Raw genomic sequence first — 27927 nt, 5'->3', positions numbered from 1 at the left:
ACTCATTTTGTTGATGTGAACCTATTTTTAAAGTTTTAAATGCACCTTTTTTTTTTTTTTTAGTGATGTAACTTTGTAAGTCTATGTCCTTTGCAACATTTAACCAAGATCTGAAATTCCCTATTGTTACCTCAAACAGCAACAATTATGTTCTAATTGCATTCATTTGCTTGGAATAATTCCACAGTGACTGATGGGGAAGCTCTAGTCATTCTGCACTTTCCAATTACAAGTGACTCACAAAATGCGGAAGGATGAATCTAGTCCTTAAGGCTCTCTCTGCCTTTGCATGCATCAGATTATTTGCATAAGCATTTGATTTTTGCAATTAGACCACCGTCTCCTAAAAAGGTAAGAAATACACCTTAATTACTGCAGCACAACCCACATATACCTGTTCTAAGATGTACACTGTACTTTCCTCTGTTGCTCTTTTGACAGATCACTGGTAATAAAACTGGTAGACCTGGGGCTGGTTTGTTGGGTTAACAGCACTGCTGTACACTACCATGTAGAGAAACCTGGGTTCGATTCTGCTCAGGACTGGATTTTATTTGCCTCTCACTCCTCACAGTGACAGGAGGTGCCTCCTGCACAGTCTCATCCCTTTCAAGTGTTGGTCACACTGGATCCACACTTTTAAAGGTACAGAGGTGGGCTGCTGGCACTTCTACAGGCTGAGAATATTTAGAAAGGAGTGCCACCATAATGGGGCAGGAGGGTGTCCCTTATTATTTGCAGTCTGCTTCCGAAAGGCAATATATTCACAAGAACATAAGCGTTGCCATACCGGGAGACCAGTATCCTATTTGCAGCAGTGGCTAATCCAGGTCACAACAGTAAAACAGATTTGATGCTGCTTGTCCTAAAAATAAGCAGTGGCTTTTCCCCAAGTCTATCCCAATAATGGCTTATGGACTTTTCGTTTAGGAAACTATCCAAACCATTTTAAACCCTGCTAAGCTAACTGCTTTTACCACTCTCTGGCAATGAATTCCAGAGTTTAATTACATGTTGAGTGAAGAAATATTTTCTCCAGTTTGTTTTAAATGTACTACTCAATTGCTTCATTGCATGCCCCCTAGTCCTTGTATTTTGGAAAGATTAAACAAGAGATTCACATCTACCTGTTCCACTCCAGCATTTTATAGACCTCTATCGCATCTCCTCTTGGATGTCCTCTTTAACGCTGCTTTTGACTCCTAACCACTACTCACTTGCCCTGTACCCTTTTATCCCCACCTCTTTAATTCCCTTACCTCTTAGTTGTTCTGTCTGTTTGCCTGTCCTATTTAGATTGTGAGCTCTTTGAGCAGGGACTGTCTTTTCATGTATGGTGTACAGTGCTACGCATGCCTTGTAGCGCTATAGAAGTGATAAGTAGTAGTAGTAGTAGTAATGTAGAAGCCTGCCCTTGCAGATCAGCAACGCGGCCGCGCAGGCTTCTGTTTCTGTGAGTCTGACGTCCTGCACGTATGTGCCTGCGCGGCCGCATTCCTGATCTGCAAGGGCAGGCTTCTAGATGGAATGTTGCTAGTGGAGGAGTAGCCTAGTGGTTAGTGCAGTGGAACGTGGAATGTTGCTATTACTTGAGATTCTACATGGAATGTTGCTACTATTGGAGATTCTGTTGCTACTATTTGAGATTCTAGATGAAATGTTGCTATTATTTGAGATTCTGTTGCTATTATTTGAGATTCTAGATGGACTGTTGGGTACTATTGGAGATTCTACATGGAATGTTGCTACTATTGGAGATTCTGTTGCTATTATTTGAGATTCTACATGGAAAGTTGCTATTCCACTAGCAACATTCCATTTTTAGATTGTGAGCTCTTTGAGCAGGGACTGTCTTTTCATGTATGGTGTACAGCGCTGCGTATGCCTTGTAGCGCTATAGAAGTGATAAGTAGTAGTAGTAGTCTTCTCCAAGCTAAAGACCCTAGCTGCTTTAGCCTTTCTTCATGGGAAGTCATCCCAGCCCCTTTATCATTTTCATCGCCTTTCTCTGTACCTTTTCTAATTTCATTATATCAGCCTACTGGCTGCGGTAAAAAAGGGCCCTGGCATGCAGGAAAAACGGTCCCCACACCTACAGCAGGGCCCTTTTTCCCAGCAGCCTAGTAAAGGGACCCCCTAGACAGAAATAATATTCTACGACTTTATTTTCGCCATATAAATGACTCTTTCCTGAGACAAAAGATTCAGGTTTTTCCTGATATGGCAAGAAGTACACAAAAGAGGAGAAAAAAATTCCTGACGTATAAATCAAGAATTCTTAAATTAGGTGCTCCCAAGAAACTGTTAGAATTTATTGAATCGAAGGAAATGGTTAGACCAACTGTGGATTTCCCTCCATAGTTAGCAATGCTGTTACATTGGCTGTAGATATCTGCTTTGTCCCATTTGTAATAATTTAAATTTATTATATATTTCTTAAGTTTATTATATTTCCTAGTATCTTGATTCAAAATATTGTGGACAAATTTAAGAAACTTTCATACTATGTTAGTATGTGATATAAGTTAATATTGCCTTTGCTCTTTTTATTTCTGAGATTTCCAAACATTTATGTCTGTAGATATAAATGAAAAATTAATAAATAAAAAAAGTTAAAAAAAAACAACAAAAAACAGTAAAGGGACCCCTAGATTTGGTGGCCTATCTTTGGCCGGTTTCAACTTAACCAGCCACTACTGAATATCGACTTCGCTGGTTAAGTTGAAACTGGCCAAAATACATCTGGATATTCAATGCCAGTCACAGGAAACCGTCCGGCCTTGAATATCTGGGCTACTGCCTGTGGTCTGAATTATCGGCTCCAATATGCACAACCCATCTATTACAGAAATCAAACACAACTAAATAAAATGGGAAAAAGAAGAAAGGCCAGATCAGAAACTGGCCAGTTTCTAAGTAGACGGAGAAATTAATGTTCCTGTAGTACTCTTACCTGACTTTCTCTGCGTGAGACGGTATCATTTCAAGTTTAATAGGGATTTATTATCCCGCACATTAAGCAAAAAAAACCAGCGTAAATGCCCACGGTTCCTCCTCCCCTCCCACCCCTGCCCCAAATAAGTTCTCCTTACCTGAATCTGGAGGTTTGTTAATTAGCATGGTGTGCATGGCCATAATGTTGGGGCCCGTAAAACACGCAACTAACTTCAGGATCTGAAGAGAAGAGAGACGGCACTAAGCGGCGTTCCACTGTACCGAGACTGCGAGGCATCTTGATGGCATTCACGACAATTAGTCACTCTTCATGAATTCTATATATTTTGCTAGTTTTACAAATGCCCATGTCTGAATGTCCTCAAGAGGGACAACGTCAATCATATTTATGATTCAACATTTTTACTGATGACAATTCAAAGGAAATACATCCAATAATATGAATACACAAAGATTCAAAAATAAACATGTACTCATTACCTCTCCGCTCTCATCTCTCCCTACATTCCTCCCCGTGACCTCCGCTCACTGGACAAATCTCTCTTGTCGTCCCCCTTCTCCTCCACTGCTAACTCCAGGCTTCATTCCTTTTCTCTCGTGGCACCTTATGCCTGGAATAGACTTCCTGGACCTATACATCTAGCTCAGTCTCTACCTGTTTTCAAATCTATGCTGAAAACCCACCTTTTCACTGCTGCTTTTGGCTCCTAGCCACAATTGCCCTCCCCTTGTCCCTTCCTCCCTTCTCACCCGTAACTGTCTTGTCTGTCTGTATTATTTAGATTGTAAGCTCTTTTGAGCAGGGACTGTCTCTTTGTGTCAGGTGTTCAGCGATGCGTGCGTCTGGTAGTGCTATACAAATGCTAATAATAATTAAAAACAAAATGATACAGTCCGTCATCAAACTTTTAACATTTTATCCCCACCCCACCCCTCTGTTTTATGCTTTAACAATTTTATTGGGAAATGGCCTCTTACATTAACATACTCTACAAGTAAGAACACATTGTAAACATCCTTAATAAGCATAACAGAATACTTAGACCAAGCAGTAGTCAGCAAACCATCCCCACTATTTTCCAACTTCTTCTCCTCCTCCCCACTCCCCAAACCCTCCCCCCCCAGCTCCGATCTCCCCCCCCCTTTGAGCTGCTAGCTTCCCCCTCCTTATACTAATCGTCCTCCCTCTCCCTCCTACCCCCCCCCTTGCCCTCCCCTGATAGTGCAATGCCCGTTCTTTACTCTCCACAATTCCTAGCCGTCCCATGGGAGTCTATTCAGGACTTGACTACGTGCCCATGGCGATAACTTGGACAAATAAGCTTCCCAGATTGCAAGGAACCTCCGCTGCCTTCCAGGAGACAACCCTGCCCCATCTGGACTCCCATGTCATCAACTCAGTCTCAATCATATTTAAACTACGGCAGAGGTCTAATATTACAAGGTCTGCAATTTAAGCAGAGCTTTGCTGATAGCTGGTTTCTGCTGGGAGGCTACCAATTTGGCTTTTTCCCTTCATTTTGCTTGGGTACCTACTACTTAGCCTCAACAATCTGAAGTTCATCCTGTGATTTATGCAGGACCCTAGGTCATGTTACCTATGAATACAGAAATGCCGGAGAGGGACACTTTAGTCTTATAAACTGCTAATTTCACTCATTTGTTAGGTTTATACGTTGTTATCACCTCCACCAGCCCACTTTGCTAGTCTGAAGTGAAGTTATATTGGCAGACTAAAATGGTATTTCTTCCTCTTTCCCTCCAGAACACACAACCAGTCCCGAGTTCTGCCTCAATTCATGCGAACTACATTCCAATAATTCGGTAAATAATACAGCATTCAAGCATATCCTTGGGATCTTTCAGTACTATGTATCCCCAAAAACCCTATAGGCTGTCTTATGCTTGTACACGGCCGTCTCTGGCCCAAAAACTCGTCATGTTACAAAGGGATGGGCCTCTTATCAAGCCATGGCATTGTTGCATGGGAACGGCTAGCGTGATTTGATGAAACAGGCCCTGTGTAGGGGGTCGATATTCAAAGTGATTGAATTAACCAGCTAGAAACAGCTCCAGGCTGGTTAAGTTGCCTGTTTGGGCCTAACCGCTAATTTTCAGTGACACAACCGGTTAGAGGCAAAATGAAAACTGGCTATTTTAGATTGTAAGCTCTATTGAGCAGGGACTGTCTTTTCTTCATGTTCAATTGTGAAGCGCTGCGTACGACTGGTAGCGCTATAGAAATGATTTATAGTAGTAGTAGTAGTGTTCCAGGGCAGAGTCAGCATTTTTTTTTGTTACATTTGTACCCCGCACTTTCCCACTCATGGCAGGCTCAATGCGGCTTACATGGGGCAATGGAGGGTTAAGTGACTTGCCCAGAGTCACAAGGAGCTGCCTGTGGCTGAAGTGGGAATCGAACTCAGTTCCTCAGGACCAGAGTCCACCACCCTAACCACTAGGCCACTCCTCCACTCGGCTGGTTAAGTGCCAATATTCAGTACATAACCATCCAGGTTAACTGCACAGACAGGACCACATAAAAGTCAGTCTTATGTTTACGTGGTAACCTATAGCTGATTAAACTGAATATCGCACTTAACTGGCTATGCATTAGCCGGCTCCAGAAACTCAAAGATTTAATGCCGGCGCCTGGAAATGGCCAGGCATTGACTTTTACGGATTAACGCTAGAGGCAGACAGCAAATCGCTGATCGCTGGCAGTTGAATATCGAGCCCACAAGTGTCCGAATTTCTACATACTGTCCTGTCCTATTTGTTCTTTTGTTGACCTGATGGTGACCGATGGATATCGCATGTTGTGATGTCTCTTACTTCACCCAAAAGGAAAATTATTTAAAAAAAAAGTCTAGATCTTTCAAGAGATAATTCCCTTCATCAGATGCTGCTTTTCTGAATAAGGGACCCCTATGTAGTCTCAAAACGTCCTGGCAAAAGTTTCACTAGGAACCGTTTGGCTACTAGAGCAGCACATTAACCTGATTTTTAAAAAGAGCACAGATAGGTCTTTCCCTGATCCTTGTTACAGTGATTAGAGAACACCCAACAGAAAAAATAATGAATTCAAATGGAAAAATTATTCACAAAATGAGCTACACAAACAGTTCAGTCACATGCAACCCTTGCTCAGATAAATCATCACAAAAAGCATCAAACGCACACATACACACAAAAAAGAATTAAAAGAGAGAAAATTTGAACTTTAAACAATTGTCAAATATGCTAGCAGGTGGCCTGGATTTTGAAACAAAGTTCCCTGGACACTCCATCATACCAGACCCAGGAGACCTAAGCAGTTTCTACTTCTAGCTGGAATTCATTTTTGCACTGTGGGATGTTGTTCTCCTCCCTGGAAGCTCTCACGCTTTGTGTGCAGATATCCACCAGGATCCGACTACATGCACTGCTGACCCCGCCGTCCTCATTAATTGCGGTTAGGAGTGTAAGATCATAAGCATTGCCATACTGGGACAGACCGAAGGTCCATCAAGCCCAGTAGCCTGTTTCCAAAAGTGATCGATCCAGGTTACAAGTACCTGGCAAGATCCCTGAACAGCAAAACAGATTTTATGCTGGGAGACTGGGCGGCTAAATGGCAGATGACGTTTAATGTGAGCAAGTGCAAGGTGATGCATGTGGGAAAAAAGAACCCGAATTATAGCTACGTCATGCAAGGATCCACGTTAGGAGTTACGGACCAAGAAAGGGATCTGGGTGTCGTCGTCGATAATACACTGAAAGCTTCTGCTCAGTGTGCTGCTGCAGCTAGGAATGCGAATAGAATGTTGGGTATTATTAGGAAAGGTATAGAAAACAGGTGTGAGGATGTTATAATGCTGTTATAGCGCTCCATGGTGCGACCGCACCTTGAGTATTGTGTTCAATTCTGGTCGCCGCATCTCAAGATATAATAGAATTGGAAAAGGTGCAGCGAAGGGCGACTAAAATGATAGCATGGATGGGACGACTTCCCTATGAAGAAAGACTAAGGAAGCTAGGGCTTTTCAGCTTGGAGAAGAGACGGCTGAGGGGAGACATGATAGAGGTATATAAAATAATGAGTGGAGTGGAACAGGTGGATGTGAAGCATCTGTTCACGCTTTCCAAAAATACTAGGACTAGGGGGCATGCGATGAAACTACAGTGTAGTAAATTTAAAACAAATCGGAGAAAATGTTTCTTCACCCAACGCTGAAGAACGTGGTGAAGGCGGTTAGCTTAGCAGAGTTTAAAAAGGGGTTAGACGGTTTCCTAAAGGACAAGTCCATAAACCACTACTAAATGGACTTGGGAAAAATTCACAATTCCAGGAATAACATGTATAGAATGTTTGTACGTTTGGGAAGCTTGCCAGGTGCCCTTGGCCTGGATTGGCCTCTGTCATGGACAGGATGCTGGGCTCGATGGACCCTTGGTCTTTTCCCAGTGTGGCATCACTTATGTACTTATCCTAGAATATGCAGTGGATTTTCCCATTGGTCACTATGGGCAAAGTATCGGTTTTCGTACCTGAGGCAAGCGACAGTATCTGAACAACTCTTCATCGTCCATAAAATCCTGGATTTTGTTGACCGCTGATTCCTCTGCAACATACTCTGACTTAACAACGGTTATATCTTTCGCGATTACCAGACCAGGCACTTTGACTTCTTTCTTACACAGCCTTTCAAACTCCTTTCTGTAGATACAACAGTAATTGGGATTTGTTGATGCTGAACTGCTAGAGACTTTGTCAAACACAGCTTTCGTTATTAAAATCACTGCAATGATATGAAGTGACTGTACCTAAAACGATCCAGATCTTCATGTGAAACCAGGTTTTTAACGAGGAGAAAGCCATTCTCTTCGTAGAACAGCCTCTGCTCAGGAGACAGGACATCATTATCCAATGTATAGCTGGAAGAGAATGAGAATGCAAGTCATAACAGGATCATGTAAGTAAAGCTTAGCATGTACTAAGGACCACGTGACCCATAGGTATAAAATAGGAGATACAGCATTTAGCGTGCATTAAGCTTTAGTAAAATAACCCCAAAGATTTTTGGAACATCTGACCACACTATGAAATAATGTGCACCAACTCGAGAGCAGTTTTCTTCCTGCTATTTTTCAGGGATGGGCAGCCAGAAAATTTGGAATCCCCCCCCCCCCCTGTTGCCAATGAATGTTGTTAATAGCACGCACTCCTTAATGATAAGCTACACGTGTACCCTAGGGAAAACAGAGGGTGCATTGTGTACATATAATCTACACTCTTTAAGAAGAGGGCACACTATTACTGTGAAGCCAAGCCGAGAGAGTCGAGACAGGACTGTAGTGGCATAAGGTCCGGGTTGTAAGGATTGTGGGTGTTGAGCACCCCCAATATTGAGAAAATTCCTTGTATGTGTCCAGGGAGGGGTTATTTCCATTGGGCTTAGCACCCCCGATAATTTTGAAAAGTTGGCTCCTACTTGTAGGAGACCAACAGAATGTGATCGAGATAAAGATAAAGGTTAATGGAGAAGCTCTGAATAAGAGAGTCTAAGGGACTGAGGTAAATATTGAAAACTGAACCTTGGGCTAAGCCACAGATCAAAGAATGTGGAAGGGAAGTACAGGAGAGCAGCACAACCATGAAAGTTTGGTGAGAGAGAAAAGAGAACAAGGCAAGCGCCATCCTGGAGATACCAATATCTGACAACCAGGATATCGGAATATCATGATCCATAAAATCAAATGTAGCTGTAAGATCATGAGAAACAACTAAAGTCATGAAAAGCTGTGATGCTTTTATCAAATCTTCGGTTGCCTGTAAGTAATACAAGTGTTCATCTGTAGTCCAGGGAATGGAAATAGACCTTTGATTATGACGCATGAGGGCCTGGCTTGTGGGGGGGGGGGGGGGGGGGGCGGGGCGGGGGATGAGTCCACAGAACAACTCTGTTGTGGGAGAAGTGAGTATACAGAGGGTAGTGGAGTAAAGCTTGCAGCTTGTTGGTCTTTCTTGCCGTAGTTATGGCTACAAGGAAAATTGTTTTCCGTGTGAGGTGTTTAAGCAAGGCTTCACCCAGTGGTTCAAGGGCTTTCCGTAAGTCCAGTAAGAATGATATTGACGTCCAATGCCAGAGTAGGTGTTTTTAGAGGTGGCTTCCCGTTCATGAGACCGCTCATGAATCCCGATACCAGCGGCTGTATGGAAATGGAGTTTCCTTTGATGGCAGAAGGCTGCAACAGTGGACAAGCTTTGTGAAATTGAATATGAAGAGCCTTCACCCATTTGAAGAAATGGAGCCATTTAAAATCTTCTTGAGGCTAATAAAAACCCTCTTTACCCCTTCTGCAAAAGAGAGATGGTCAATTAAGCACCACTCAACCTCCAAGCAGTGAGGAGATAGGCTTCTCAGGTTGGAAGTGACCTGGTTGTTGATTTAAAAGTGGCAGGTGGTAGCTGAGATGAACAGGGCGATGTGTTGATAGTGCAAATAGCAGAGGAAGCCAAATCTGCCTTGGCTACTGCAGGACAATGAGAATGACTTGAGCTAATACTCTTGGAATTAGAGGGAATGGTGGGCAAAGCATACAAAAGACCGTGGCTCATTGAAACTACAAAAACTTTGTGAGCTAATCTGTGGGAATTTGAATGGAGCAAGAGTGGGCATTCTGCACTTTGTGCAAATGCAAAAAAGGTCTATTTCTTGGTTTCCCCATCATTCGAAAAGATGCTTCACTATTAGTAGACGCAAGGACCAACTGGGAGGATCCAGTTTTCGACTTAAGGGACCTGCAGAGGATGTTACCTGCCAAATCTTCACTGCTTCCTGACACAGCCCCAATGTTTTTTGATATAGAACATTGCCACCCACTTGTCCATTCTGACTAGCACTATTTTTCCTCAAAGCCAAGACAAGAAAGGCTTGGACTGAACTAAATACTTCTCCGAGTTCAAAAACATTGATGTAGAGCACTTTCTCCTTTTGACTACATAACCCTTTGGGTGCTCAGATGTAGAAGGTGAGTTCCCCAGCCATGTGTGGAAGCATGAAAAGCACCCTTCTCCACCACTGCCAACTCCAGGCTCCGCCCATTCTGTCTCGCCTCACCCTATGCCTGGAACAACCTTCCTGAGCCCTTACGTCAAGCCCCCTCCCTGCCCATCTTCAAATCTCTGCTTAAAGCCCACCTCTTCAATGCTGCCTTTGGCACCTAACTCTTACCTTCAGGATATCCAGACTGCCCCAATTTGACTGCCCCTTTCGGACTGACTGTTCACTTGTCTTTTAGATTGTAAGCTCTTTGAGCAGGGCCTGTCCTTTTATGTTAAATTGTACAGCACTGCGTAACCCTAGTAGCGCTTTAGAAATGTTAAGTAGTAGTAGTAGTAGTGTGGAAGCATCCATTGTTAGAGTCATTTGGGATTAAAGTATTTGGAATAAGAAGCCTCCTGTGAGGTTTGGCCAGCACATCCACCACTGTAAGTGTACAGCCCATAGAAACATTCGTCTGTTGCTTCTTCCCTCATCTGTTTGCCTGCCAAAAGCTCTGAATCCTCCACACTGGATAAAGGTGTCCCTACTGGTATGAGCTCCAGTGATGGAACGCTTTGAATGACTGGGAATCGAGGTCATTTGGAGAAGCATACGGTTCATATGGTTCTGTCCATTGTGACTGTGGAGGCGATACTGAGGATGAAGGACTTGGTTGTTCTTCATTTAGGATTGGCTGTGAGGGGATGTGCATCATGTAGTATAGCCACGCTTCAGGCTACAGCTTCAGGAGCTGAATCAGAGCTCTGTGAGAGTTGTCTGGAGAAGCCATAGAGGGCACTGTGGCAAGTTCTGGTCTTAGCAGAGGCATGGATTTCTGAGAATAATGGAGGAGAACTGTTATCACTTCTGCAGATGATGACGACTATGAGGAAGGTCTCACCTTAGCACAGGCTCCAAGAAATACAAAAAAAAAACTCCTCTGAACTGAAGAACAGCTTCAGCACACAGGCTCCATCAACATCACCGAGTACCTGCATCCCCTGCTTATCTGCAGAGAACGCAAATCATTCACCGAAAGCATCTGCCTACTTTAACGAAGCCTGTACATTACCTATAACTCAGAAAGATGATATAAGGAAATATTTCACAGATGACACACACATACTGCAGGCAGAATCAAAGAATTGTGATCTTCGATAGCATAAAAACAAGTTAATCTAAGGCTTACCAGAACTTGTCAGGAGGGTTGGCTGCGTAAATCTGTGCTGAAGTAGATACAGCCGTCTGGGACACACATTAAGGAAAAGGGCACGCAATAAATTATCACGTTCGTACCCGTACCCCTCTCCCTCCTCCCAACGTCACTCTTATAAACTAAAGCTGTCCCTCCAAAATACCCACATATTGAGTAATGATATTCAAATAGTGGCCAGTGCTTAATATCTCGGTATTTAGCACCACTTTCAATTGCAGCTGAAGGCAAGTTACATTCAGGTACAGTACGTATTGTCTTGTCCCCCACCAAAATCCCTGGTATTCTAGTAGACTCCTGCAATACCAGAAGCTGGCTCCCTATGCCCCAATCCCCAGCCCTGACACCAAAAGGGACCCCCCTCCCCAGAGATACACCTCTCCCAACATTATCCAAAAATCCCTGGTACTTTAGTGTACCCCACACTAAAACTAAATCCCTGTTAGTATAGTCAACCCTGACCCCCCTTTAACAAGAGGCTGGAGGAGTTGCTGAACCCTCTGTACTGCCATTTTTCAAAATTGTTTAGTTACTGCAACGGGAGGCAAAAGTTTGGCATTATGCCAGTGGTGTGCTGGGAAATTTTTAACAGGCTCTCTCTCCGGGCATAGCCAGCCCTTCAATTTGGGGATGCCCCAAGGTGGACTAGGGGGCAAAATATTCCTCTCTCTCCTCCTCCCCCCCCCCCCCCCCCCACATGCAGGCACACTAAGCATACCTTTGCTGGCAAGGATGCTGAGCCCTACCGCCACTCCCCCGCTGCTCCTTTCTGACTCTGAGCAGCATGCCAGGTATGCTCAAGACGTCTTGGCATGCTCCTCAGAGCCAGAAACAAGCGGCGAGGAGCAGTGGCAGTCCGTTTATTTGACTGGCGGGGCTTGGTATCTCTGCAGGCAAAGGGGTTCAGAGACGCTAACAAGCAGATGATCAAAAGGCCCGCGCTGTTCAAAACAGCGTCTAAACTAGCGCTGGAACAGCGCGGGGCGTTATTAGACCTATGATCAGAGATAATTGCATGCAAATTTAAGCACGCAATTATCTCTGATCATGGGGCAGAAGTGCGTCTGAGCATGCGCTCAGCACAATCCTCCCGCACTTGTTTTGACAGGTCTGGGCTGTCAAAAGCCCAAACCTGTCAAACACAGGGGCTGGAGGTCCATGGGACCACCAGGCCCCAACTACCCCTGCCCCGAGCAATGGGGGATGGAGATCTGGCGGACCTCCGGTCTCCCCCCCTAGGTTCAGGGAGGGCTGGAGATCTGGCGGACCTCCAGCCCCCCCCCCCAACTCCCCATAACATTTCCCAAACAGTCCCTGGTGGCCCAGTGGGCAACCAACCCCCCCCCCCCCCAGGTTCAGTTTGTAATGTCTATACCTTGCTTTATGTATTACCTATACGCTGGATCTAAAAATTCTTTGGGTGAAAAATATAAAACAGTATGAACTGGGCTTATTTTATTTACCATGCCCTCCAAAGCCCTTCTTTTAAACATGGGAAAATTTATTTAATTAACCACATTTTGTAACCAGCCTCTAGCCTACAAACAAATCAGAAATGCAATTCGCTGATGAAACTAAACCCCCTGTTTACTAAGTGACGATAGCGGCTGCTGGGTGCTAATGCCGACATTAAACAGGGGGGTAAGTTATTCAAAGTTCTTAAATCACAAGGGGACTGTAAGAAACTGCAAGAGGACTTTATGCGACTAGGTATCCAAACAGTGCCAGAGCCGGTGGTGGGAGGAGGGGCTGGTGGTTGGGAGGCGGGGATAGTGCTGGGCAGACTTATACGGTCTGTGCCAGAGCCAGTGGTTGGGAGGTGGGGCTGGTGGTTGGGAGGCGGGGATAGTGCTGGGCAGACTTATACGGTCTGTGCCAGAGCCAGTGGTTGGGAGGTGGGGCTGGTGGTTGGGAGGCGGGGATAGTGCTGGGCAGACTTATACAGTCTGTGCCAGAGCCGATGGTGGGAGGCGGGGCTGGTGGTTGGGAGGCGGGGATAGTGCTGGGCAGACTTTTACGGTCTGTGCCCTGAAGAGCACAGGTACAAATCAAAGTAGGGTATACACAAAAAGTTGCACATATGAGTTATCTTGTTGGGCAGACTGGATGGACCATGCAAGTCTTTTTCTGCCGTCATCTACTATGTTACTATGTAACAGCAGATGATTTAGTACAACCAAAGCAGTTTATACGTATTCTATGCAGGTATTTTGCCCTAGTGAGCTCACAATTTACGTGTTATACAGTTTGTGTTCTGATGATTGTTTGGGGCATTATATTTGAGATTTGTAAGTTTACATATTGAGTTAGTGCACTTGATGGGAAAGTGATTGAAAAATTGAGCCACAGGAGGATTCCAACGCAAGTTTTGTTACCTATATTGCATGGCTCTCTAAAATTTTAATGTGAGCCAGTGCAAAGCGATGCACTGAGGGAAGGACAAACCAAACTATATAGCTACTGTACATGATTAGGGAGTTGCCCAGGAAAAGAATTTAGGTGTCATAGTTGATGATAAACTGAAATCCTCCACTTAGTTTGCGGCAGTGGGTAAGAAAGCAAATAAAACGTTAGGTATTATTAAGAAAGGAATGGAGCCTATGAGGAAAGGCTTGGAAAAACAATGGCTGAAAGGAGACATGATAGAGATTTTATTTTTTGTTACATTTGTGCGGCAGGCAATGGAGGGTTAAGTGACTTGCCCAGAATCACAAGGAGCTGCCTGTGCTGGGAATCGAACTCAGTTCCTCAGATCCCCAGAACCAAAGTCTACCACCCTAACCACTAGGCCACTCCTCCACTCCAAACTATGAGTGGAATGGGTAGATCTGAATTGCTCATTCAGTCTTTCAGAAAGTACTAAGACTAAGTAGTATGTTTAGAACTAATTGGAGAGATTATTTCTTCACACAATGCGAGATTAAGCTCTGGAATTCACTGCCAGAGGATGCGGTAAAAGTGGTTAGTGTAGCAAGGTTTTAAAAAAGGGACTGGACAAACTCCTAAAATAAAAGACCATTAACCATTATTAGGGTGGCTATGGGGAAAATCCACTGTTTATTCCTGGGATAAGCAGCAAGAATGCATGACTTTTGGAATCTTGCTAGATACTTGTGACCTGGATTGGGAACTGTTGGAAATTTTCCAGATTTAATGACTGCAAGGCCCAGAGCTGCCAGCAACAGAAGGAAGCCTGTGTGGCTAAGAGCAGAATCCCAGGTTAAAAACTCCTGAAAATGATTAGTTCTATTTATGTCCTTTTAAAATGACAATTTGCAACAGAGCTCTCCTCTGTGATTACAACTTTGATGTTATCAGATATCACCATATCTGTACCACACCCTCCAATAAAGCACTGCTGCTCCCTTGGCTTTCTGTGCCCAAAATGCCTGACTCTGCACTTCTCTGCATGAAATCCTAGTTTCCAAATGCTTAGGACCTTGGGCCACGCAGGCGTACTATGTTACATTTAAATTAAAGCTTTAAGCTTTGGTATAGGTCCGGGTCCGTGACGTCATGGGGGAGTCACTTCACTTGTGTGGCTGCAAGAGAAATCTGTCCAGGGAGAACCTAGTTTCCAAATGCTTAGGACCTTGGGCCATCCCCCTCCCTTTGCCTACTCCACCCAGTCAGATAACTTAGTGTAAAATATCACCTCTGGTTTTTCCTGTGTCAGATACACTCACACAAGCTTTGGCTCTGCTATACTGAGGATATAGAAGCTGGCCCTTTCCCAGGGAAACAATTGATTCTAACAAGAATAATCTTATTGAACACAACTATGCGGTTCCAAGACGTAGTTTAAGCAGAAAAAGACCAGGCAGCTCATTCATTCTGTCTGAGTATTTCTGTTCACACTAAGAACATAACCCAGCTGCCAGCTCGTATTGCAGGATCCTATTTCAAAATACTTCACTATATTTTCCCCCATTAACCTTTACACAAGTGAGAAATTTCCACAACCCTCCCTATTACCACTCTATAAAGACAGATATTTGTAACATAGTAAATGACGGCAGATAAAGACCTGTACGGTCCATCCAGCCTGCCCAACAAGATAAACTCATTTTACATGGTATGTGATAATTTATATGTATACCCGAGTTTGATTTGTCCTTGTCATTCTCAGGGCACAGACCGTAGAAGTCTGCCCAGTACTACTTAACATTTCTAGAGCGCTACTAGGGTTACGCAGCGCTGTACAGTTACTGTTCTTCTACTAAAAGTTCTGAAGCTAACGTTGAAGCCCCTTAAAATTTACACTCCAGCCCATCCTTATCTATTCAGCCACGATCAGGGCGCAGACTGTAGAAGTCTGCCCAGCATTGGTTTTACTCTCCAATTACCAGTGTCACCACCCAATCTCCGCTAAGATTCCGTAGATCCATTCCTACTAAACAGGTTTCCTTTGTGTTTATCCCACGCATGTTTCAATTCCATTACTGTTTTCATCTCCACCACCTCCCGCGGGAGGGCATTCCATAAGTACATAAGTATTGCCATATTGGGAAAGACCAAAGGCCCATCAGCATCCTGTTTCCAACAGTGGCCAATCCAGGTCACAAATACCCAGCAAGATCCCAAAAATGTACAAAACATTTTATACTGCTTATCCCAGAAATAGTGGATTTTCCCCAAGTCCATTTAATAACGGTTTATGGACTTTTCCTTTAGGAAGCCGTCCAAACCTTTTTTTAAACTCCGCTAAGTTAACCGCCTTTACCACATTCTCTGTCAATGAATTCCAGAGTTTAATTACACGTTGAGTGAAGAAAGATTTTCTCTGATTCGTTTTAAATATATTACATTGTAGCTTCATCGTTTGCCCCCTAGTCCTAGTATTTTTGGAAAGCGTGATCAGACGCTTTACATGTACCCGTTCAACACCACTCATTATTTTATAGACCTCTATCATATCTCCCCTCAGCCGCCTTTTCTCCAAGCTGAAGAGCCCTAGCTGCTTTAGCCTTTCCTCATAGGGAAGTCGTCCCATCCCCTTTATCATTTTCGTCGCCCTTCACTATATCTTTTTTGAGATGCGGCGACCAGAATTGAACACAATATTCGAGGTGCGGTCGCACCATGGAGCGATACAACGGCATTATAACATCCTCACACCTGTTTTCCATACCTTTCCTAATAATACCCAACATTCTATTCTGCACACTGAGCAGAAGGTTTCAACGTATTATCGACGGTGACACCTAGATCCCTTTCTTGGTCTGTGACTTCTAACCTGGAACCTTGCATGACGTAGCTATAATTCGGGTTCTTCTTTCCCACATGCATCACTTTGCACTTGCTCACATTAAACGTCATCTGCCATTTAGACACCCAGTCTCCCAGTCTCGTAAAGTCCTGTTGTAATTTTTCACAATCCTCCTGCGATTTAATGACTTTGAATAACTTTGTGTCATCAGCAAATTTAATGACCTCACTAGTTACTCCCATCTCTAGGTCATTTATAAATATGTTAAAAAGCAGTGGCCCCAGCACAGAGCCCTGGGGAACCCCACTAACTACCCTTCTCCATTGAGAATACTGACCATTTAACCCTACTCTCTGTTTTCTATCTTTTAACCAGTTTTTAAGCCACAATAGGACACGACCTCCTATCTCATGACTCTCCAATTTCCTCTGGAGTCTTTCATGAGGTACTTTGTCAAACGCTTTCTGAAAATCCAGATACACAATTTCAACCGGCTCCCTTGTGAAAAAATACTTCCTGACATTACTCCTGAGTCTGCCCCCACTTCATCCTCATTTCATGTCCTCTAGTTCTACCACCTTCCCGTCTCTGGAAAAAGTTTGTTTGCAGATTAATACCTTTCAAATATTTGAACGTCTGTATCATGTCACCCCTGTTTCTCCTTTCCTCCAAGGTCTACATGTTGCTCCTCTCCAGTCCAACACAACCACACTGTATCCAAAGATCAACTGAATGGGTTCTTCGGTGGATCCATCACAACCTCTCAGAGATCCCCTAATATTCCGGCATAAACCTGTCTACAGGCTTTATCCATTTTTAAGCTTTCCTCAGCCAGGTATTCTACAAACTTACAAAGTCAACATATAAATACGCTCACCTTGTAATATTAGCACTACAAGATTACAATAAGTAAAAAAAAAAAAATTGCATAATGACAGGAAAAAGCCTCAATGAGCCAAACTGCAAATTTTTTCCTGCGGCCGCCATTCACTGGTTAAAATGTTATCACTGGCATAAAAAAACAACCTCTCGTGTGCTTATATACTTCAATCTTCACTTTATCTTTCTTCACTCAATTTTAAGAGTACGCCATGATTCAAAAATATTTCAAACTTGGGCCATTACAGAATGACGTCAGAAGAAGGCGGAACACAGCGAAGGGAAGGCTAGACGTCGGGAGCGCCGCCTCCTTCCCTGACGCTGCGCTGCCAGAACCGCCACCGAGGTAAATTTAAAAAGAAAAAAAAAAAAGGGATGTTGGGGGGAGAGAAGAGGGTGGGCAGTAAAGCTGAACAATGGGAGCGGGAGGGCAGGGGAGAAACGACAGCATGGATGCGAAGGGGGGGCATGGGAGAGAGAGGAGCATGGATGCGAGGGGGGGTCATGGAAGGGAGAGAGGGGACTTGCTGGAAAAGGATGAATGGAGGGGGCAGGGGACAGAGGAGCATGGATGGGCATGGATTGGATGGCAGGGCTCAGGGAGAGAGGGGAATTGCTGGAAAAGGATGAATGGAGGGGGCAGGGGACATAGGAGCATAGATGGGCATGGATTGGGAGGGCAGGGCTCAGGGAGAGAGGGGAATTGCTGGATAGGGATGAATGGAGGGGGCAGGTGACAGGAGCATGGATGGGCATGGATTGGGAGGGCAGGGCTCAGGGAGAGAGGGGAATTGCTGGATAGGGATGAATGGAGGGGGCAGGTGACAGAGGAGCATGGATGGGCATGGATTGGGAGGGCAGGGCTCAGGGAGAGAGGGGAATTGCTGGAAAAGGATGAATTGAGGGGGCAGGGGACAGATGGGCATGGATTGGGAGGGCAAGGCTCACACTCTCTCTCTCATATACAATGTCTTTCTGACTCTCACTCTCACACACTCTGTCTCACTGTATCACATTCACTCTCTATGTGCCACACAGTCACTCACACACTCGCTTGGTCTCATACACTCACTCTCACAGAGAATCTGTATCTCACACACACTCTCTCGCACACACACACACACTCTCTCTCACACTGTGTCTCACATACACACTTGCACACACTCTCACAAACACACTCACACCCAGACTCACTCTCTCTCTCACACACACACACTTACACTTTCACTCTGACTCTCACACAGTCACTCTCACATACACTCTCCCAAACATACACACTCCGAGGAAAACCTTGCTAGCGCCCGTTTCATTTGTGTCAGAAACGGGCCTTTTTTACTAGTTATATATAATACACATTCGAGAAACACAGGAATGGTCTCTTAATAATCAATAAATCACAACCAATACAGAACAAGGATAAAAAAAATTAAAAAAACTCTGTCTCCCCTCCCCCTCACAAATATTCCCTCCATCACTGAGAAAACCAAACAAGCCAAATTACTACAGAATGCTACGTAGAAAATTCATGCTAACAGTATTTGTCTTTAAAAAGACAAGTGCAATAGGAACTAGAAATGGCAATGAAAAAAACAAGACTCAGAAATTGTGACGTGAATGAGACACATTGGATAACGAGTGAGAAAGCGTGGAATTAGATATCAAATTTATGATCTGCTTAGATAAGTGATGATGTGTTCAAATCCTTAAAGAAAAGTACTGCAGTGTAGGTTGTGGAACCAGATGAGTTTATGCAATATTTGTCAACGTGAATAATGTGTCAACAGTGGATTAAACGTAGTGTAAACAGACTGACTGATGCAGTACAACGTACATGAAAACATACATTTCCAACAAATGAACGTAATGCTAAGAAACCATTCCTATCTCTATTTGCGTGAGAAATGTATGTTAAAATTCAATGCATTATGAACAAAACCATTTTTGTTACAGTTAAGTGTGTTTCCACTTGATAGAATAACCATAACCATTCCCTAACATCTGTCTTTCAGGAGGAAAGTGAAGGTTCCATTTTTCAATGCTATAATCTACTCTGTGGCACTAGGGGAGTCCCTTTTACTAAGCCGCAACAAAACGGGCTAGTTTTTGCCGTGTCCTGGAAAAGGGGCCAGAAAATGGACGTGCGGCAAAATAAAAACCAGCACGCATCCATTTTTGGCCCAAGATCCACTGAATTAGCGATAAGGTCTCACGCGCTACCCGGGCGGGAAGCATGCAGCACACGCCCACTGCTGTTTACTGCTGGGTAAGCGCCACGCAGTAGAAAATAGATTTTCTACAGTGTGTTTTTGACGCGCGCCAAGTTCAGAATTACCGCCCAGGGCACACAGTAGCCAGACGGAAATGCTGATTTGACACGCGTAGAGCCTTACATGCTTTTGTGAAAGGACCCCTAGATCAGGATGATGGGTCTGTACTCAAATAGGAATGTAGTAAAAAATAATCTTTTGGGATGGTAATTAGGCTGGGGTTGGGGATCCGTTGCCAGATTTAAGGGGTTGTGGGATGAGAACATACTTTTCTGGTGGGTACTTTTGGTCATTGTTATTTTACTTTTATTTTCTGATATCATGTTTGTGTTCTGCGTACTGTTTAGCTACATCTGTTTTATGCACATTATTTATATCCTGAACACAGATTTCAGCCAACCTGTTGTGGTTCTGGGAATGCAGTTCTGAATGTTTTACAATAAATAAAATAAATTTATTTTGTAAATCTCTACCATAATCTAGTGTCATCACTGATGATACGTTGAAACCCTCTGCTCAATATGCAGCAGCAGCTAAGAAAGCAAATAGAATGTTAGGAATTATTCGAAAGGAATGGAAAACAAAACAGAGAATGTTATAAAGTCTTTGTATCGCTCCATGATGTAACCGCATTTCGAATACTGTGTGCAATTCTGGTCACTGCATCTCAAAAAAAGATATAGTGGAATTAGAAAAGGTACAGAAGGGAGACGAAACTGATAAAGGGGATAGGACGACTTCCCTATGAGGAAAGGCTAAAGCGGCTAGGGCTCTTCAGCTTGGAGAAAAGGCGGCTGAAGGGAGATATGATAGAGGTCTATAAAATAATGAGTGGAGTGGAACAGATAGATGTGAATTGCTTGTTTATTAAATACTAGGACTAGAGGGCATGCAAAGAAGCTACTAAGTAGTAAATTTAAAACGAATAGCAGAAAATATTCTTCACTCAACGAGTTATTAAACTCTGGAATTTGTTGCCAGAGAATGTGGTAAAAGCAGTTAGCTTAGCAGGGTTTAAAAAAGGTTTGGATAATTTCCTAAAAGAAAAGTCCATAAGCCATTATTAAAATGGACTTGGGAAAATCCACTGCATATTCTAGGATAAACAGCATCAAATCCGTTTTGCTGTTCTGGGATCTTTCTAGGTACTTGTGACCTGGACTGGCCACTGTTGGCAACATGATACTGTGCTTGATAGACCTTTGGTCTGTCCCAGTATGGCAATGTTTATGTTCTTATGTTCTAATCCTCTCGCAAATCATTTCTTCTCCAAGCTGAAGAGCACTAGTTTAACCTTAACTCATAAAGAAGCCATTCCACTATCTTTTTTTGTTTTTGAGATGTGGTATAATCATAGATCAAGAGAGGCATTTTTACATTCCCCATTTTTGTTTTCTAACTCCTGATTCCTAACATTCTATTAGCTTTTTGGCCAGTCACACTGCTAATTTCTTTTCACGAGGACTCCATGATCCCTTTTCCAGGGCTAACTCTGAATAGAGAACAGAACATCATGTACCAGAATCGGGGATTAGTTTTCCTTAGATGTATCACTTTGTGCTTGTTTATGTTACGTTTCAGCTGCAAGATCCTCCCGCAACTCCTCACAATCTGCTCATGGTTTAAGAACTCCGACGTGACAAATTGCTGCGCTGATGATACTCCCCTGTCTCCTACTTCTGAAATATATTGGGGTAAACTAATCAGCATGAAGTTACCGGCCCCTCTCCTCCCCCCCCCCCCCCCCCCCGCCACTGTTGAAGAGTAACATTTGCCCAGATTTCTACAATTGCACCTGTCTCCAAAGACTGACGGAACAGATTCACCAGCGGAGCTGCCAGAACTTTCCCACTTGTAGATTCAATAGTTCCACACAAACCTTTTCTATAAAGGATACAGCATCCATCTTACTACCCATATCTGTTTCTGCCAAGTGGTCCTTCTCCCAGATTTTCTTCAGTGAATGGTGAACAAAAATTTGTTTTGCATTTCTCCTTTCACACGCCCGCCCTCTTTTTCTCCCGATTCTTACAGTCCTACCTCTGGACTTCTTCCTTTTTTCTAATACTAGCCGTTAAGCCCGTTAAAATGGGCGAGATTTCCAGCTACCCTCCTCGCCGCCGCTCCCTCCCCCCTTTGTGCCGGCCGGGCCCCCTGCACTGACCTGACAGCGCCTCTCACCTCCGTGTGAAAGCGCTGCAGGCAGCAGCAGATCGCTCTGCTGCTGCCTGCAGCGCTTCCACACGGAGGTGAGAGGCGCTGTCAGGTCAGTGCAGGGGGCCCGATACGGAGGGGGGTGCCCGCGATGTTCATTTCCAGGTTCCAGGCGGCAGCGTCAGACAGTCCGACTCCGTTTCCCTCTCTGTTCCGCCCTGATGCGAGGGCAGGACAAGAGAGGGAAGTCTCTACTGGGCATTTGCAGGTGAGTCGGTCACTTGCCATTTATATGTTTGATACCTGAGAAGTCTTGTCATTTTAGTTTACCTGTTGACTGTCTGTCTGTCTTTCTTCCACTCATGCTTTTGCTATCCTGACTACTTTCCCTCCTGTTTTAGCTTTCCCAGATATTCTTTCCTGTGTTCCTCTATCGGAGGTTCCTTGTATATTTTTGAATGCTAATCTTTCTGCCCTTACCCTTTCAGCCACTCCTAAGCATCATACTGGTCTCTTTTATGTCAGGAAGATCTGTATTTGATGTACTAAGCTTCCCCAATATCTACACTGGTATCTCTACCTCCACATATACTCCCATCTCTATCCTATTCAGCGACACCCCACATAGGCCCTCACTCCATGTCCATAAACACTCTCATCCATCCTCACACCTCACAGATATCCCCACCTCCATCCTACTTACAGACACCCTGCCTATCTCCTCTGCCTCGCACATAAACCTCATCCAACCCACGTCACAAACGCCTCTACCATACTGTTCAAAATGGTGAGAAATTTGTATTTTTTTTATTGTTTTTGCACTTCACAATAAATGTCACAAATAAATCAAAGGGAGTAGGAAAAGCCTCAGAACACCAAGTGCACTCAAAACCTCCATGCATATATCGATCACAGGCAAAATAAACCCTCCTTTTCAATTACAATCTGTGATAACAAGGTGCAACTTTTCAAAAACATTTTTGTTTTCCGTAAAGTAACTTGACCAAAGTCTATGTCACAGCAACAGAGCACTATCAGGTCCAACGGTGGCCAATATTTTGAAAATCTGCCTCAGGAACCACAGAACTGAGCTGTACAAAAACGTGAAAATAAAAAAGAATCACACTTCAAACAACTTACAAGCAAACGAAAAGGAAGGAAGGAAAGAACGAATCTTGGTGATATTATAGAGAAAGAAATGACAGATTTTAGTAGTCTGTTCGATATGTGCAGAGAAAGAAAGAGAGGAGTCGAAGATGACCCCAAGGTTACGAGCTGATGAGACAGGGAGGATGAGAGTGTTATCCAGAGACAGAGAATGGGGGAAGAGGAGAGGTGTGTTTAGGGAGGGAAAGATAAGAAGCACAGTCTTGGCCGTGTTTACTTTCAGACAGCGAGACATCCAGGCAGCAATGTCCATATAGATGGAGAAAAGAAGAGGTCCCAAGAAAGAACCCTGAGGTACACCAACTGATACTGGAGGAGAATCCACCAGAGCATATGCGATGGGAGAGGTAAGCAGACACCATCTTGATTTACTTATTATTATTATTTTTGAAATATATACACCGCCTACAACCTAAGCGATTTCCAAGTCAACATACACAAACTTAGGACCCCTTTTACTAAGCCACGTAGGTGCCTACGCGCGAACCAAATTGGAGTTACTGCCCGGTTACCGCGTGACTCTTGCGGTAATTTCAATTTTGGCACACGTCTGGAAAATATTTTTTTATTTTCTGTTGTGCATAGGTCATTACTGCCCAAATTCTTTACCGCTAGGTCTATGGCTAGCGGTAAGGTCGCAGACCCAAAATGGATGCGCGGCAATTTTGATTTTACCGCACGTCCATTTTTGGCAAAAAAAAAAAAGGGCCTTTTTTTTTTAATAGGCGTGCTGAAAAATGATTCTGCCCATGCCCAAAACCCGCACCTACACTACCGCAGGCCATTTTTCAGCACGCCTTTCTAAAAGGACCCCTAAAACCATAAAATCACAAACAGCACAAATACCCTACAATTTAGAAATCTATCAGAGCTACTCCTTCCGTCCCAGCCTAAACACAGCCATCCTTACAAAAAAAATCTTCCACAAAAAGCTTATTCTCCTGCAGCTTCTTGAATTCCAGGTCAGATACATTTATGTACTAGTGCGTTGCAAGTGCGTTCCACATCTGAACTCCTGCGCATAGCGGCCTCTGATCTCAATACTCTTGCTGGCTGGTAAACACACATCGTCTCCTTCGGGTACAAAGGTGCACATAAATGCAGAACTTGGTGTACAACAGATAACACCTTGTACTGAACTCTATATTGCACTGGCAGCCAATGACAACATTTCAGAGTTGGTGATACATGAACAAACTTTGAAACACCTGTAAACAAGTTTTGCTGCTACATTCTGAACGATCTGCAAAACCCTCATCCTGGCCTCAGATAAGTCAAGATATAAAATAGTCCAGTTCTGACAGAACTATACGTTGCAGAACACCCTGAATATCATACAATGAGAACGTTGGTTTTAACTTATGCAGTAAGTGATGCTGAAGAAAACAGGACCAAATTACCTTAACAAATCCTTCTGTAACACCAAATGTCTATTCTCTTCTTATTTCCACTATCCACGATGTATTGTAAGCCACATTGAGCCTGCAAAGAGTGGGAAAATGTGGGATACAAATGCAATAAATAATAATAACTTGATCTCCATAGTAAGTTTTGAACCGGAATCCCTATTCTTATCCACAAACAAAATCGTCATGAAGCAGTCGAATTCTACCCTAGACCGAAAGGGATCACGTCGCTGAGTCAGCCCCCGCTGAGATCTGGTGACTGGACGAGATTGCTGAGATTTTTCCTTCTGATTTGCAAGCCACTGGCTTCTTCCATCTCAGCAATTTTGCAAGGTAGCTCCCCTAACTGCATGGACATGAAATTTGCCTTGCACTGCTGTTGTCATGGAGCATGTGCCCCTCCCCCCCTTTAGTTTGAGATGGGGATTGTAAACGTAAAATTAATTCAATGGGAACAGAAATGGACCCATCAATTACAGTTAATAGAACCGCAAGGGTTAAATAGAAGGGTCAAATTTTTCCATTTCTGTTCAGAATTTCTGGAGGAAAACAATTTGTTTTCTGGGAATACTTTGTTTTTTTTTTCCAAGAGCAAATTTGCATTTCTAAAATGCACGGAGCAGTTTCAAAATATAAAAATATATGTTTGTAGTAGTTTATCGCAAAGACTCCTCGCTCCTGATTGGCTAATGAAGAAAGGTGGAACTAAAAGGGTGATTGGATGATTTCAATTAAGGGCGTTTTATATAATGTCAGCCGCCATCTTTGTCAGTCTGAAATGAATAGCACCTTTTGCTTGTAAGCTGTTTGATGTGTGATTATCTTTATTTTTAATTTTGATATATGATAGAAATGTTTTTCACTTTTTTTGTGAAACACTCCTGTAGTTCCTGAGGCAGACTGATGAAACGATGGCCATCATTGGACCTGGATAGTGTTCTGTTGTCTTGACGCACACTTCAGTTGCTTTAAGTAAAACAAAACTTTTTTTTTAAAACTGTACCTTATCACAGACTGTAATTGAAAAGATTTCTTTGCCTATGATCGATGAAGGCATGAAGGTGTTGAGTACACTGCTGGCGTTCACCTCTAAATCCATCCCATTCACAGACACCACCACAGATACCCAGAATAACCCCTCTCATTCATCTTACACCTTACAGCAGCCCCTACATTAACAACCGCTGTCATCAATCTCACTCCACACAGACCCCTACCAGCCACACTAAACAATCCTCTTTCCTCACTTATCCCGCACCTCAGACACTTCTTCAGTCCCTTCAAGTAAACCTCTCCCCATCATCCATCCCATACCTCTCACACTCCCCTGCATGAACACTCTCTCATCCATCGTCCACCTCAAGCACCGCTCTCCAACCTCACTACCCCCCTTCCCCATAACACCCCTGCAAGGCAATCATAAAACTCCCTTTCATAGTACCAACATTTCAAAACGACTGGGTTGCCAAGCACAATACAATTACCCATTCTGCCAGGCTAGAAAGGGAACTGGGACTTGACATACCACCTTTCTGTGGTTTTTGCAACTACATTCAAAGCGGCTTACATATATTCAGGTACTTATTTTGTACCAGGGGCAATGGCGGGTTAAGTGACTTGCCCAGAGTCACAAGGAGCTGCAGTGGGAATTGAACCCAGTTCCCCAGGATCAAAGTCCTCTGCACTAACTATTAGGCCACTCCTCCACTCCTTGGGATTCCGGAATCTTGCTATTCATTGGGGTTCTAAATGGAATGTTGCAACTCTTTGAGATTGTGCATGGAATCTTGTTAATGGGACTTGATCTACTGCCTCTCTGTGTTTTTTGCAACTACATTCAAAGCGATTTACATATATTCAGGTACTTATTTGTACCTGGGGCAATGGAGGGTTAAGTGACTTGCCCAGAGTCACAAGGAGCTGCAGTGGGAATTGAACCCAGTTCACCAGGATCAAAGTCCACTGCACTAACCACTAGGCTACTCCTAGTGTTGGGGATGGAAAAAAAAAAAAAAGAACAGATCAAAAGAACCGATCTTCACAGAAATATTTATTCCTAACAAACTAAAGAGTAGCCCGACATGGCCATGTCTCTCCCCTTCTGGGGCTGCGTCAGGGGCTATTACAACTGGTATCAAACACACAAAACCAGTGCTAGTATCAAATTATAAAAACTAAACATATTAAAAAAAAACCAAAACAAGCATCACTTAAATAAATAAATACCACCACAGACTAATAATGCTACATATAAAAGCTGGGAGCACTAATATTAGAATGCAAAGAAGAAGTTAACTTGTTAGTCTCACACACAAGGAGTGACGTGGGCTGCACATACTGCAGCAGGACATGTTTACTGGCTCCTACCCTAGCTGAGATAATTTTTAACCATCTCTCTCACCTCATATGCAACTTTCTTTAAATTAGTCACCTTACTTTCTAACTCCTCTTACTCTTACCTATCTATGGGGGTTGTTTACTAAAGCTTAGCTCCAGTTATCTGAAGCTGGGCCCATTGTATTCCGGTGGGGTCAAGCTAACCTTTAGTAAACAACCCCCTATATGTTCCATCGTTGCTTATACCCTACACTGTCAATTAAAATGTTCTATTATGTATTGTGTTGGCATTGTAAGTAGTCTACTAGCCTAGTGGTTAGTGCAGTGGACTTTGATCCTGGGGAACTGAGTTCGATTCCCACTGCAGCTCCTTGTGACTCTGGGCAAGTCACTTAACCCTCCATTGCCCCTGAATAAGTACCTGAATATATGTAAACTGCTTTGAATGTAGTTGCAAAAACCTCAGAAAGGCGGTATATCAAGTCCCATTAACAAGATTCCAGGCACAATCTCAAAGAGTAGCAACATTCCATTTAGAACCCCAATGAATAGCAAGATTCCGGAATCCCAAGGAGTGGAAGAGTAGCTTAGTGGTTGCTACTATTTGAGATTCTACATGCAATGTTGCTAGTGGAGGAGTAGCCTAGTGGTTAGTGCAGTGGATTTTGATCCTGGGGAACTGAGTTCAATTCCCACTGCAGCTCCTTGTGACTCTGGGCAAGTCACTTAACCCTCCGTTGCCCCTGGTACAAAATAAGTACCTGAATATATGTAAACCGCTTTGAGTGTAGTTGCAAAAACCTCAGAAAGGCGGTATATCAAGTCCCATTTCCCTTTCCCTTATGACATCACAATATCAGAAGTGAGCCAAGTATCGGGCAATCAAGCCATTGTGACATCACTGATGAGGTTGGCTCTTATTGGTGGAAGGAGTGGAGGAGTAGCCTAGTGGTTAGTGCAGTGGACTTTGATCCTGGGGAACTGAGTTCGATTCCCACTGCAGCTCCTTGTGACTCTGGGCAAGTCACTTAACCCTCCATTGCCCCAGGTACAAAATAAGTACCTGAATATATGTAAACCTCTTTGAATGTAGTTGCAAAAACCTCAGAAAGTCAAGTCCCATTAACAAGATTCCATGCACAATCTCAAAGAGTAGCAACATTCCATTTAGAACCCCAATGAATAGCAAGATTCCGGAATCCCGAGGAGTGGCCTAATAGTGCAGTGGACTTTCATCCTGGGGAACTGAGTTCAATTCCCACTACAGCTCCTTGTGACTCTGGCACAAGGCGGTATATCAAGTCCCATTTCC

At 43.6% G+C, this 27927-nt stretch overlaps 1 protein-coding gene across 1 annotated transcript in view; it reads right to left on the bottom strand.

Moving 5' to 3' along the window:
• Window positions 1-27927, bottom strand: part of LOC115478397 (phytanoyl-CoA dioxygenase, peroxisomal-like) — a 49052-nt gene that overhangs the window by 19102 nt on the left and 2023 nt on the right. Inside the window, exons 2-5 of the mRNA XM_030215696.1 lie at window positions 11173-11228; window positions 7762-7872; window positions 7486-7654; window positions 3093-3174 (exon numbers count right to left, since the gene is read on the bottom strand). Of these exons, the coding sequence (XP_030071556.1) occupies window positions 3093-3174; window positions 7486-7654; window positions 7762-7872; window positions 11173-11228 (418 nt within the window). The remainder of the gene's footprint in view (window positions 1-3092; window positions 3175-7485; window positions 7655-7761; window positions 7873-11172; window positions 11229-27927) is intronic.

This window comes from Microcaecilia unicolor, chromosome 10 (genome assembly GCF_901765095.1).
Source record: "Microcaecilia unicolor chromosome 10, aMicUni1.1, whole genome shotgun sequence".
Lineage (NCBI taxonomy): Eukaryota > Metazoa > Chordata > Amphibia > Gymnophiona > Siphonopidae > Microcaecilia > Microcaecilia unicolor.
Note: the sequence above shows the minus strand (reverse complement) of the source record. Positions and strands in the feature narration are given on the sequence as shown.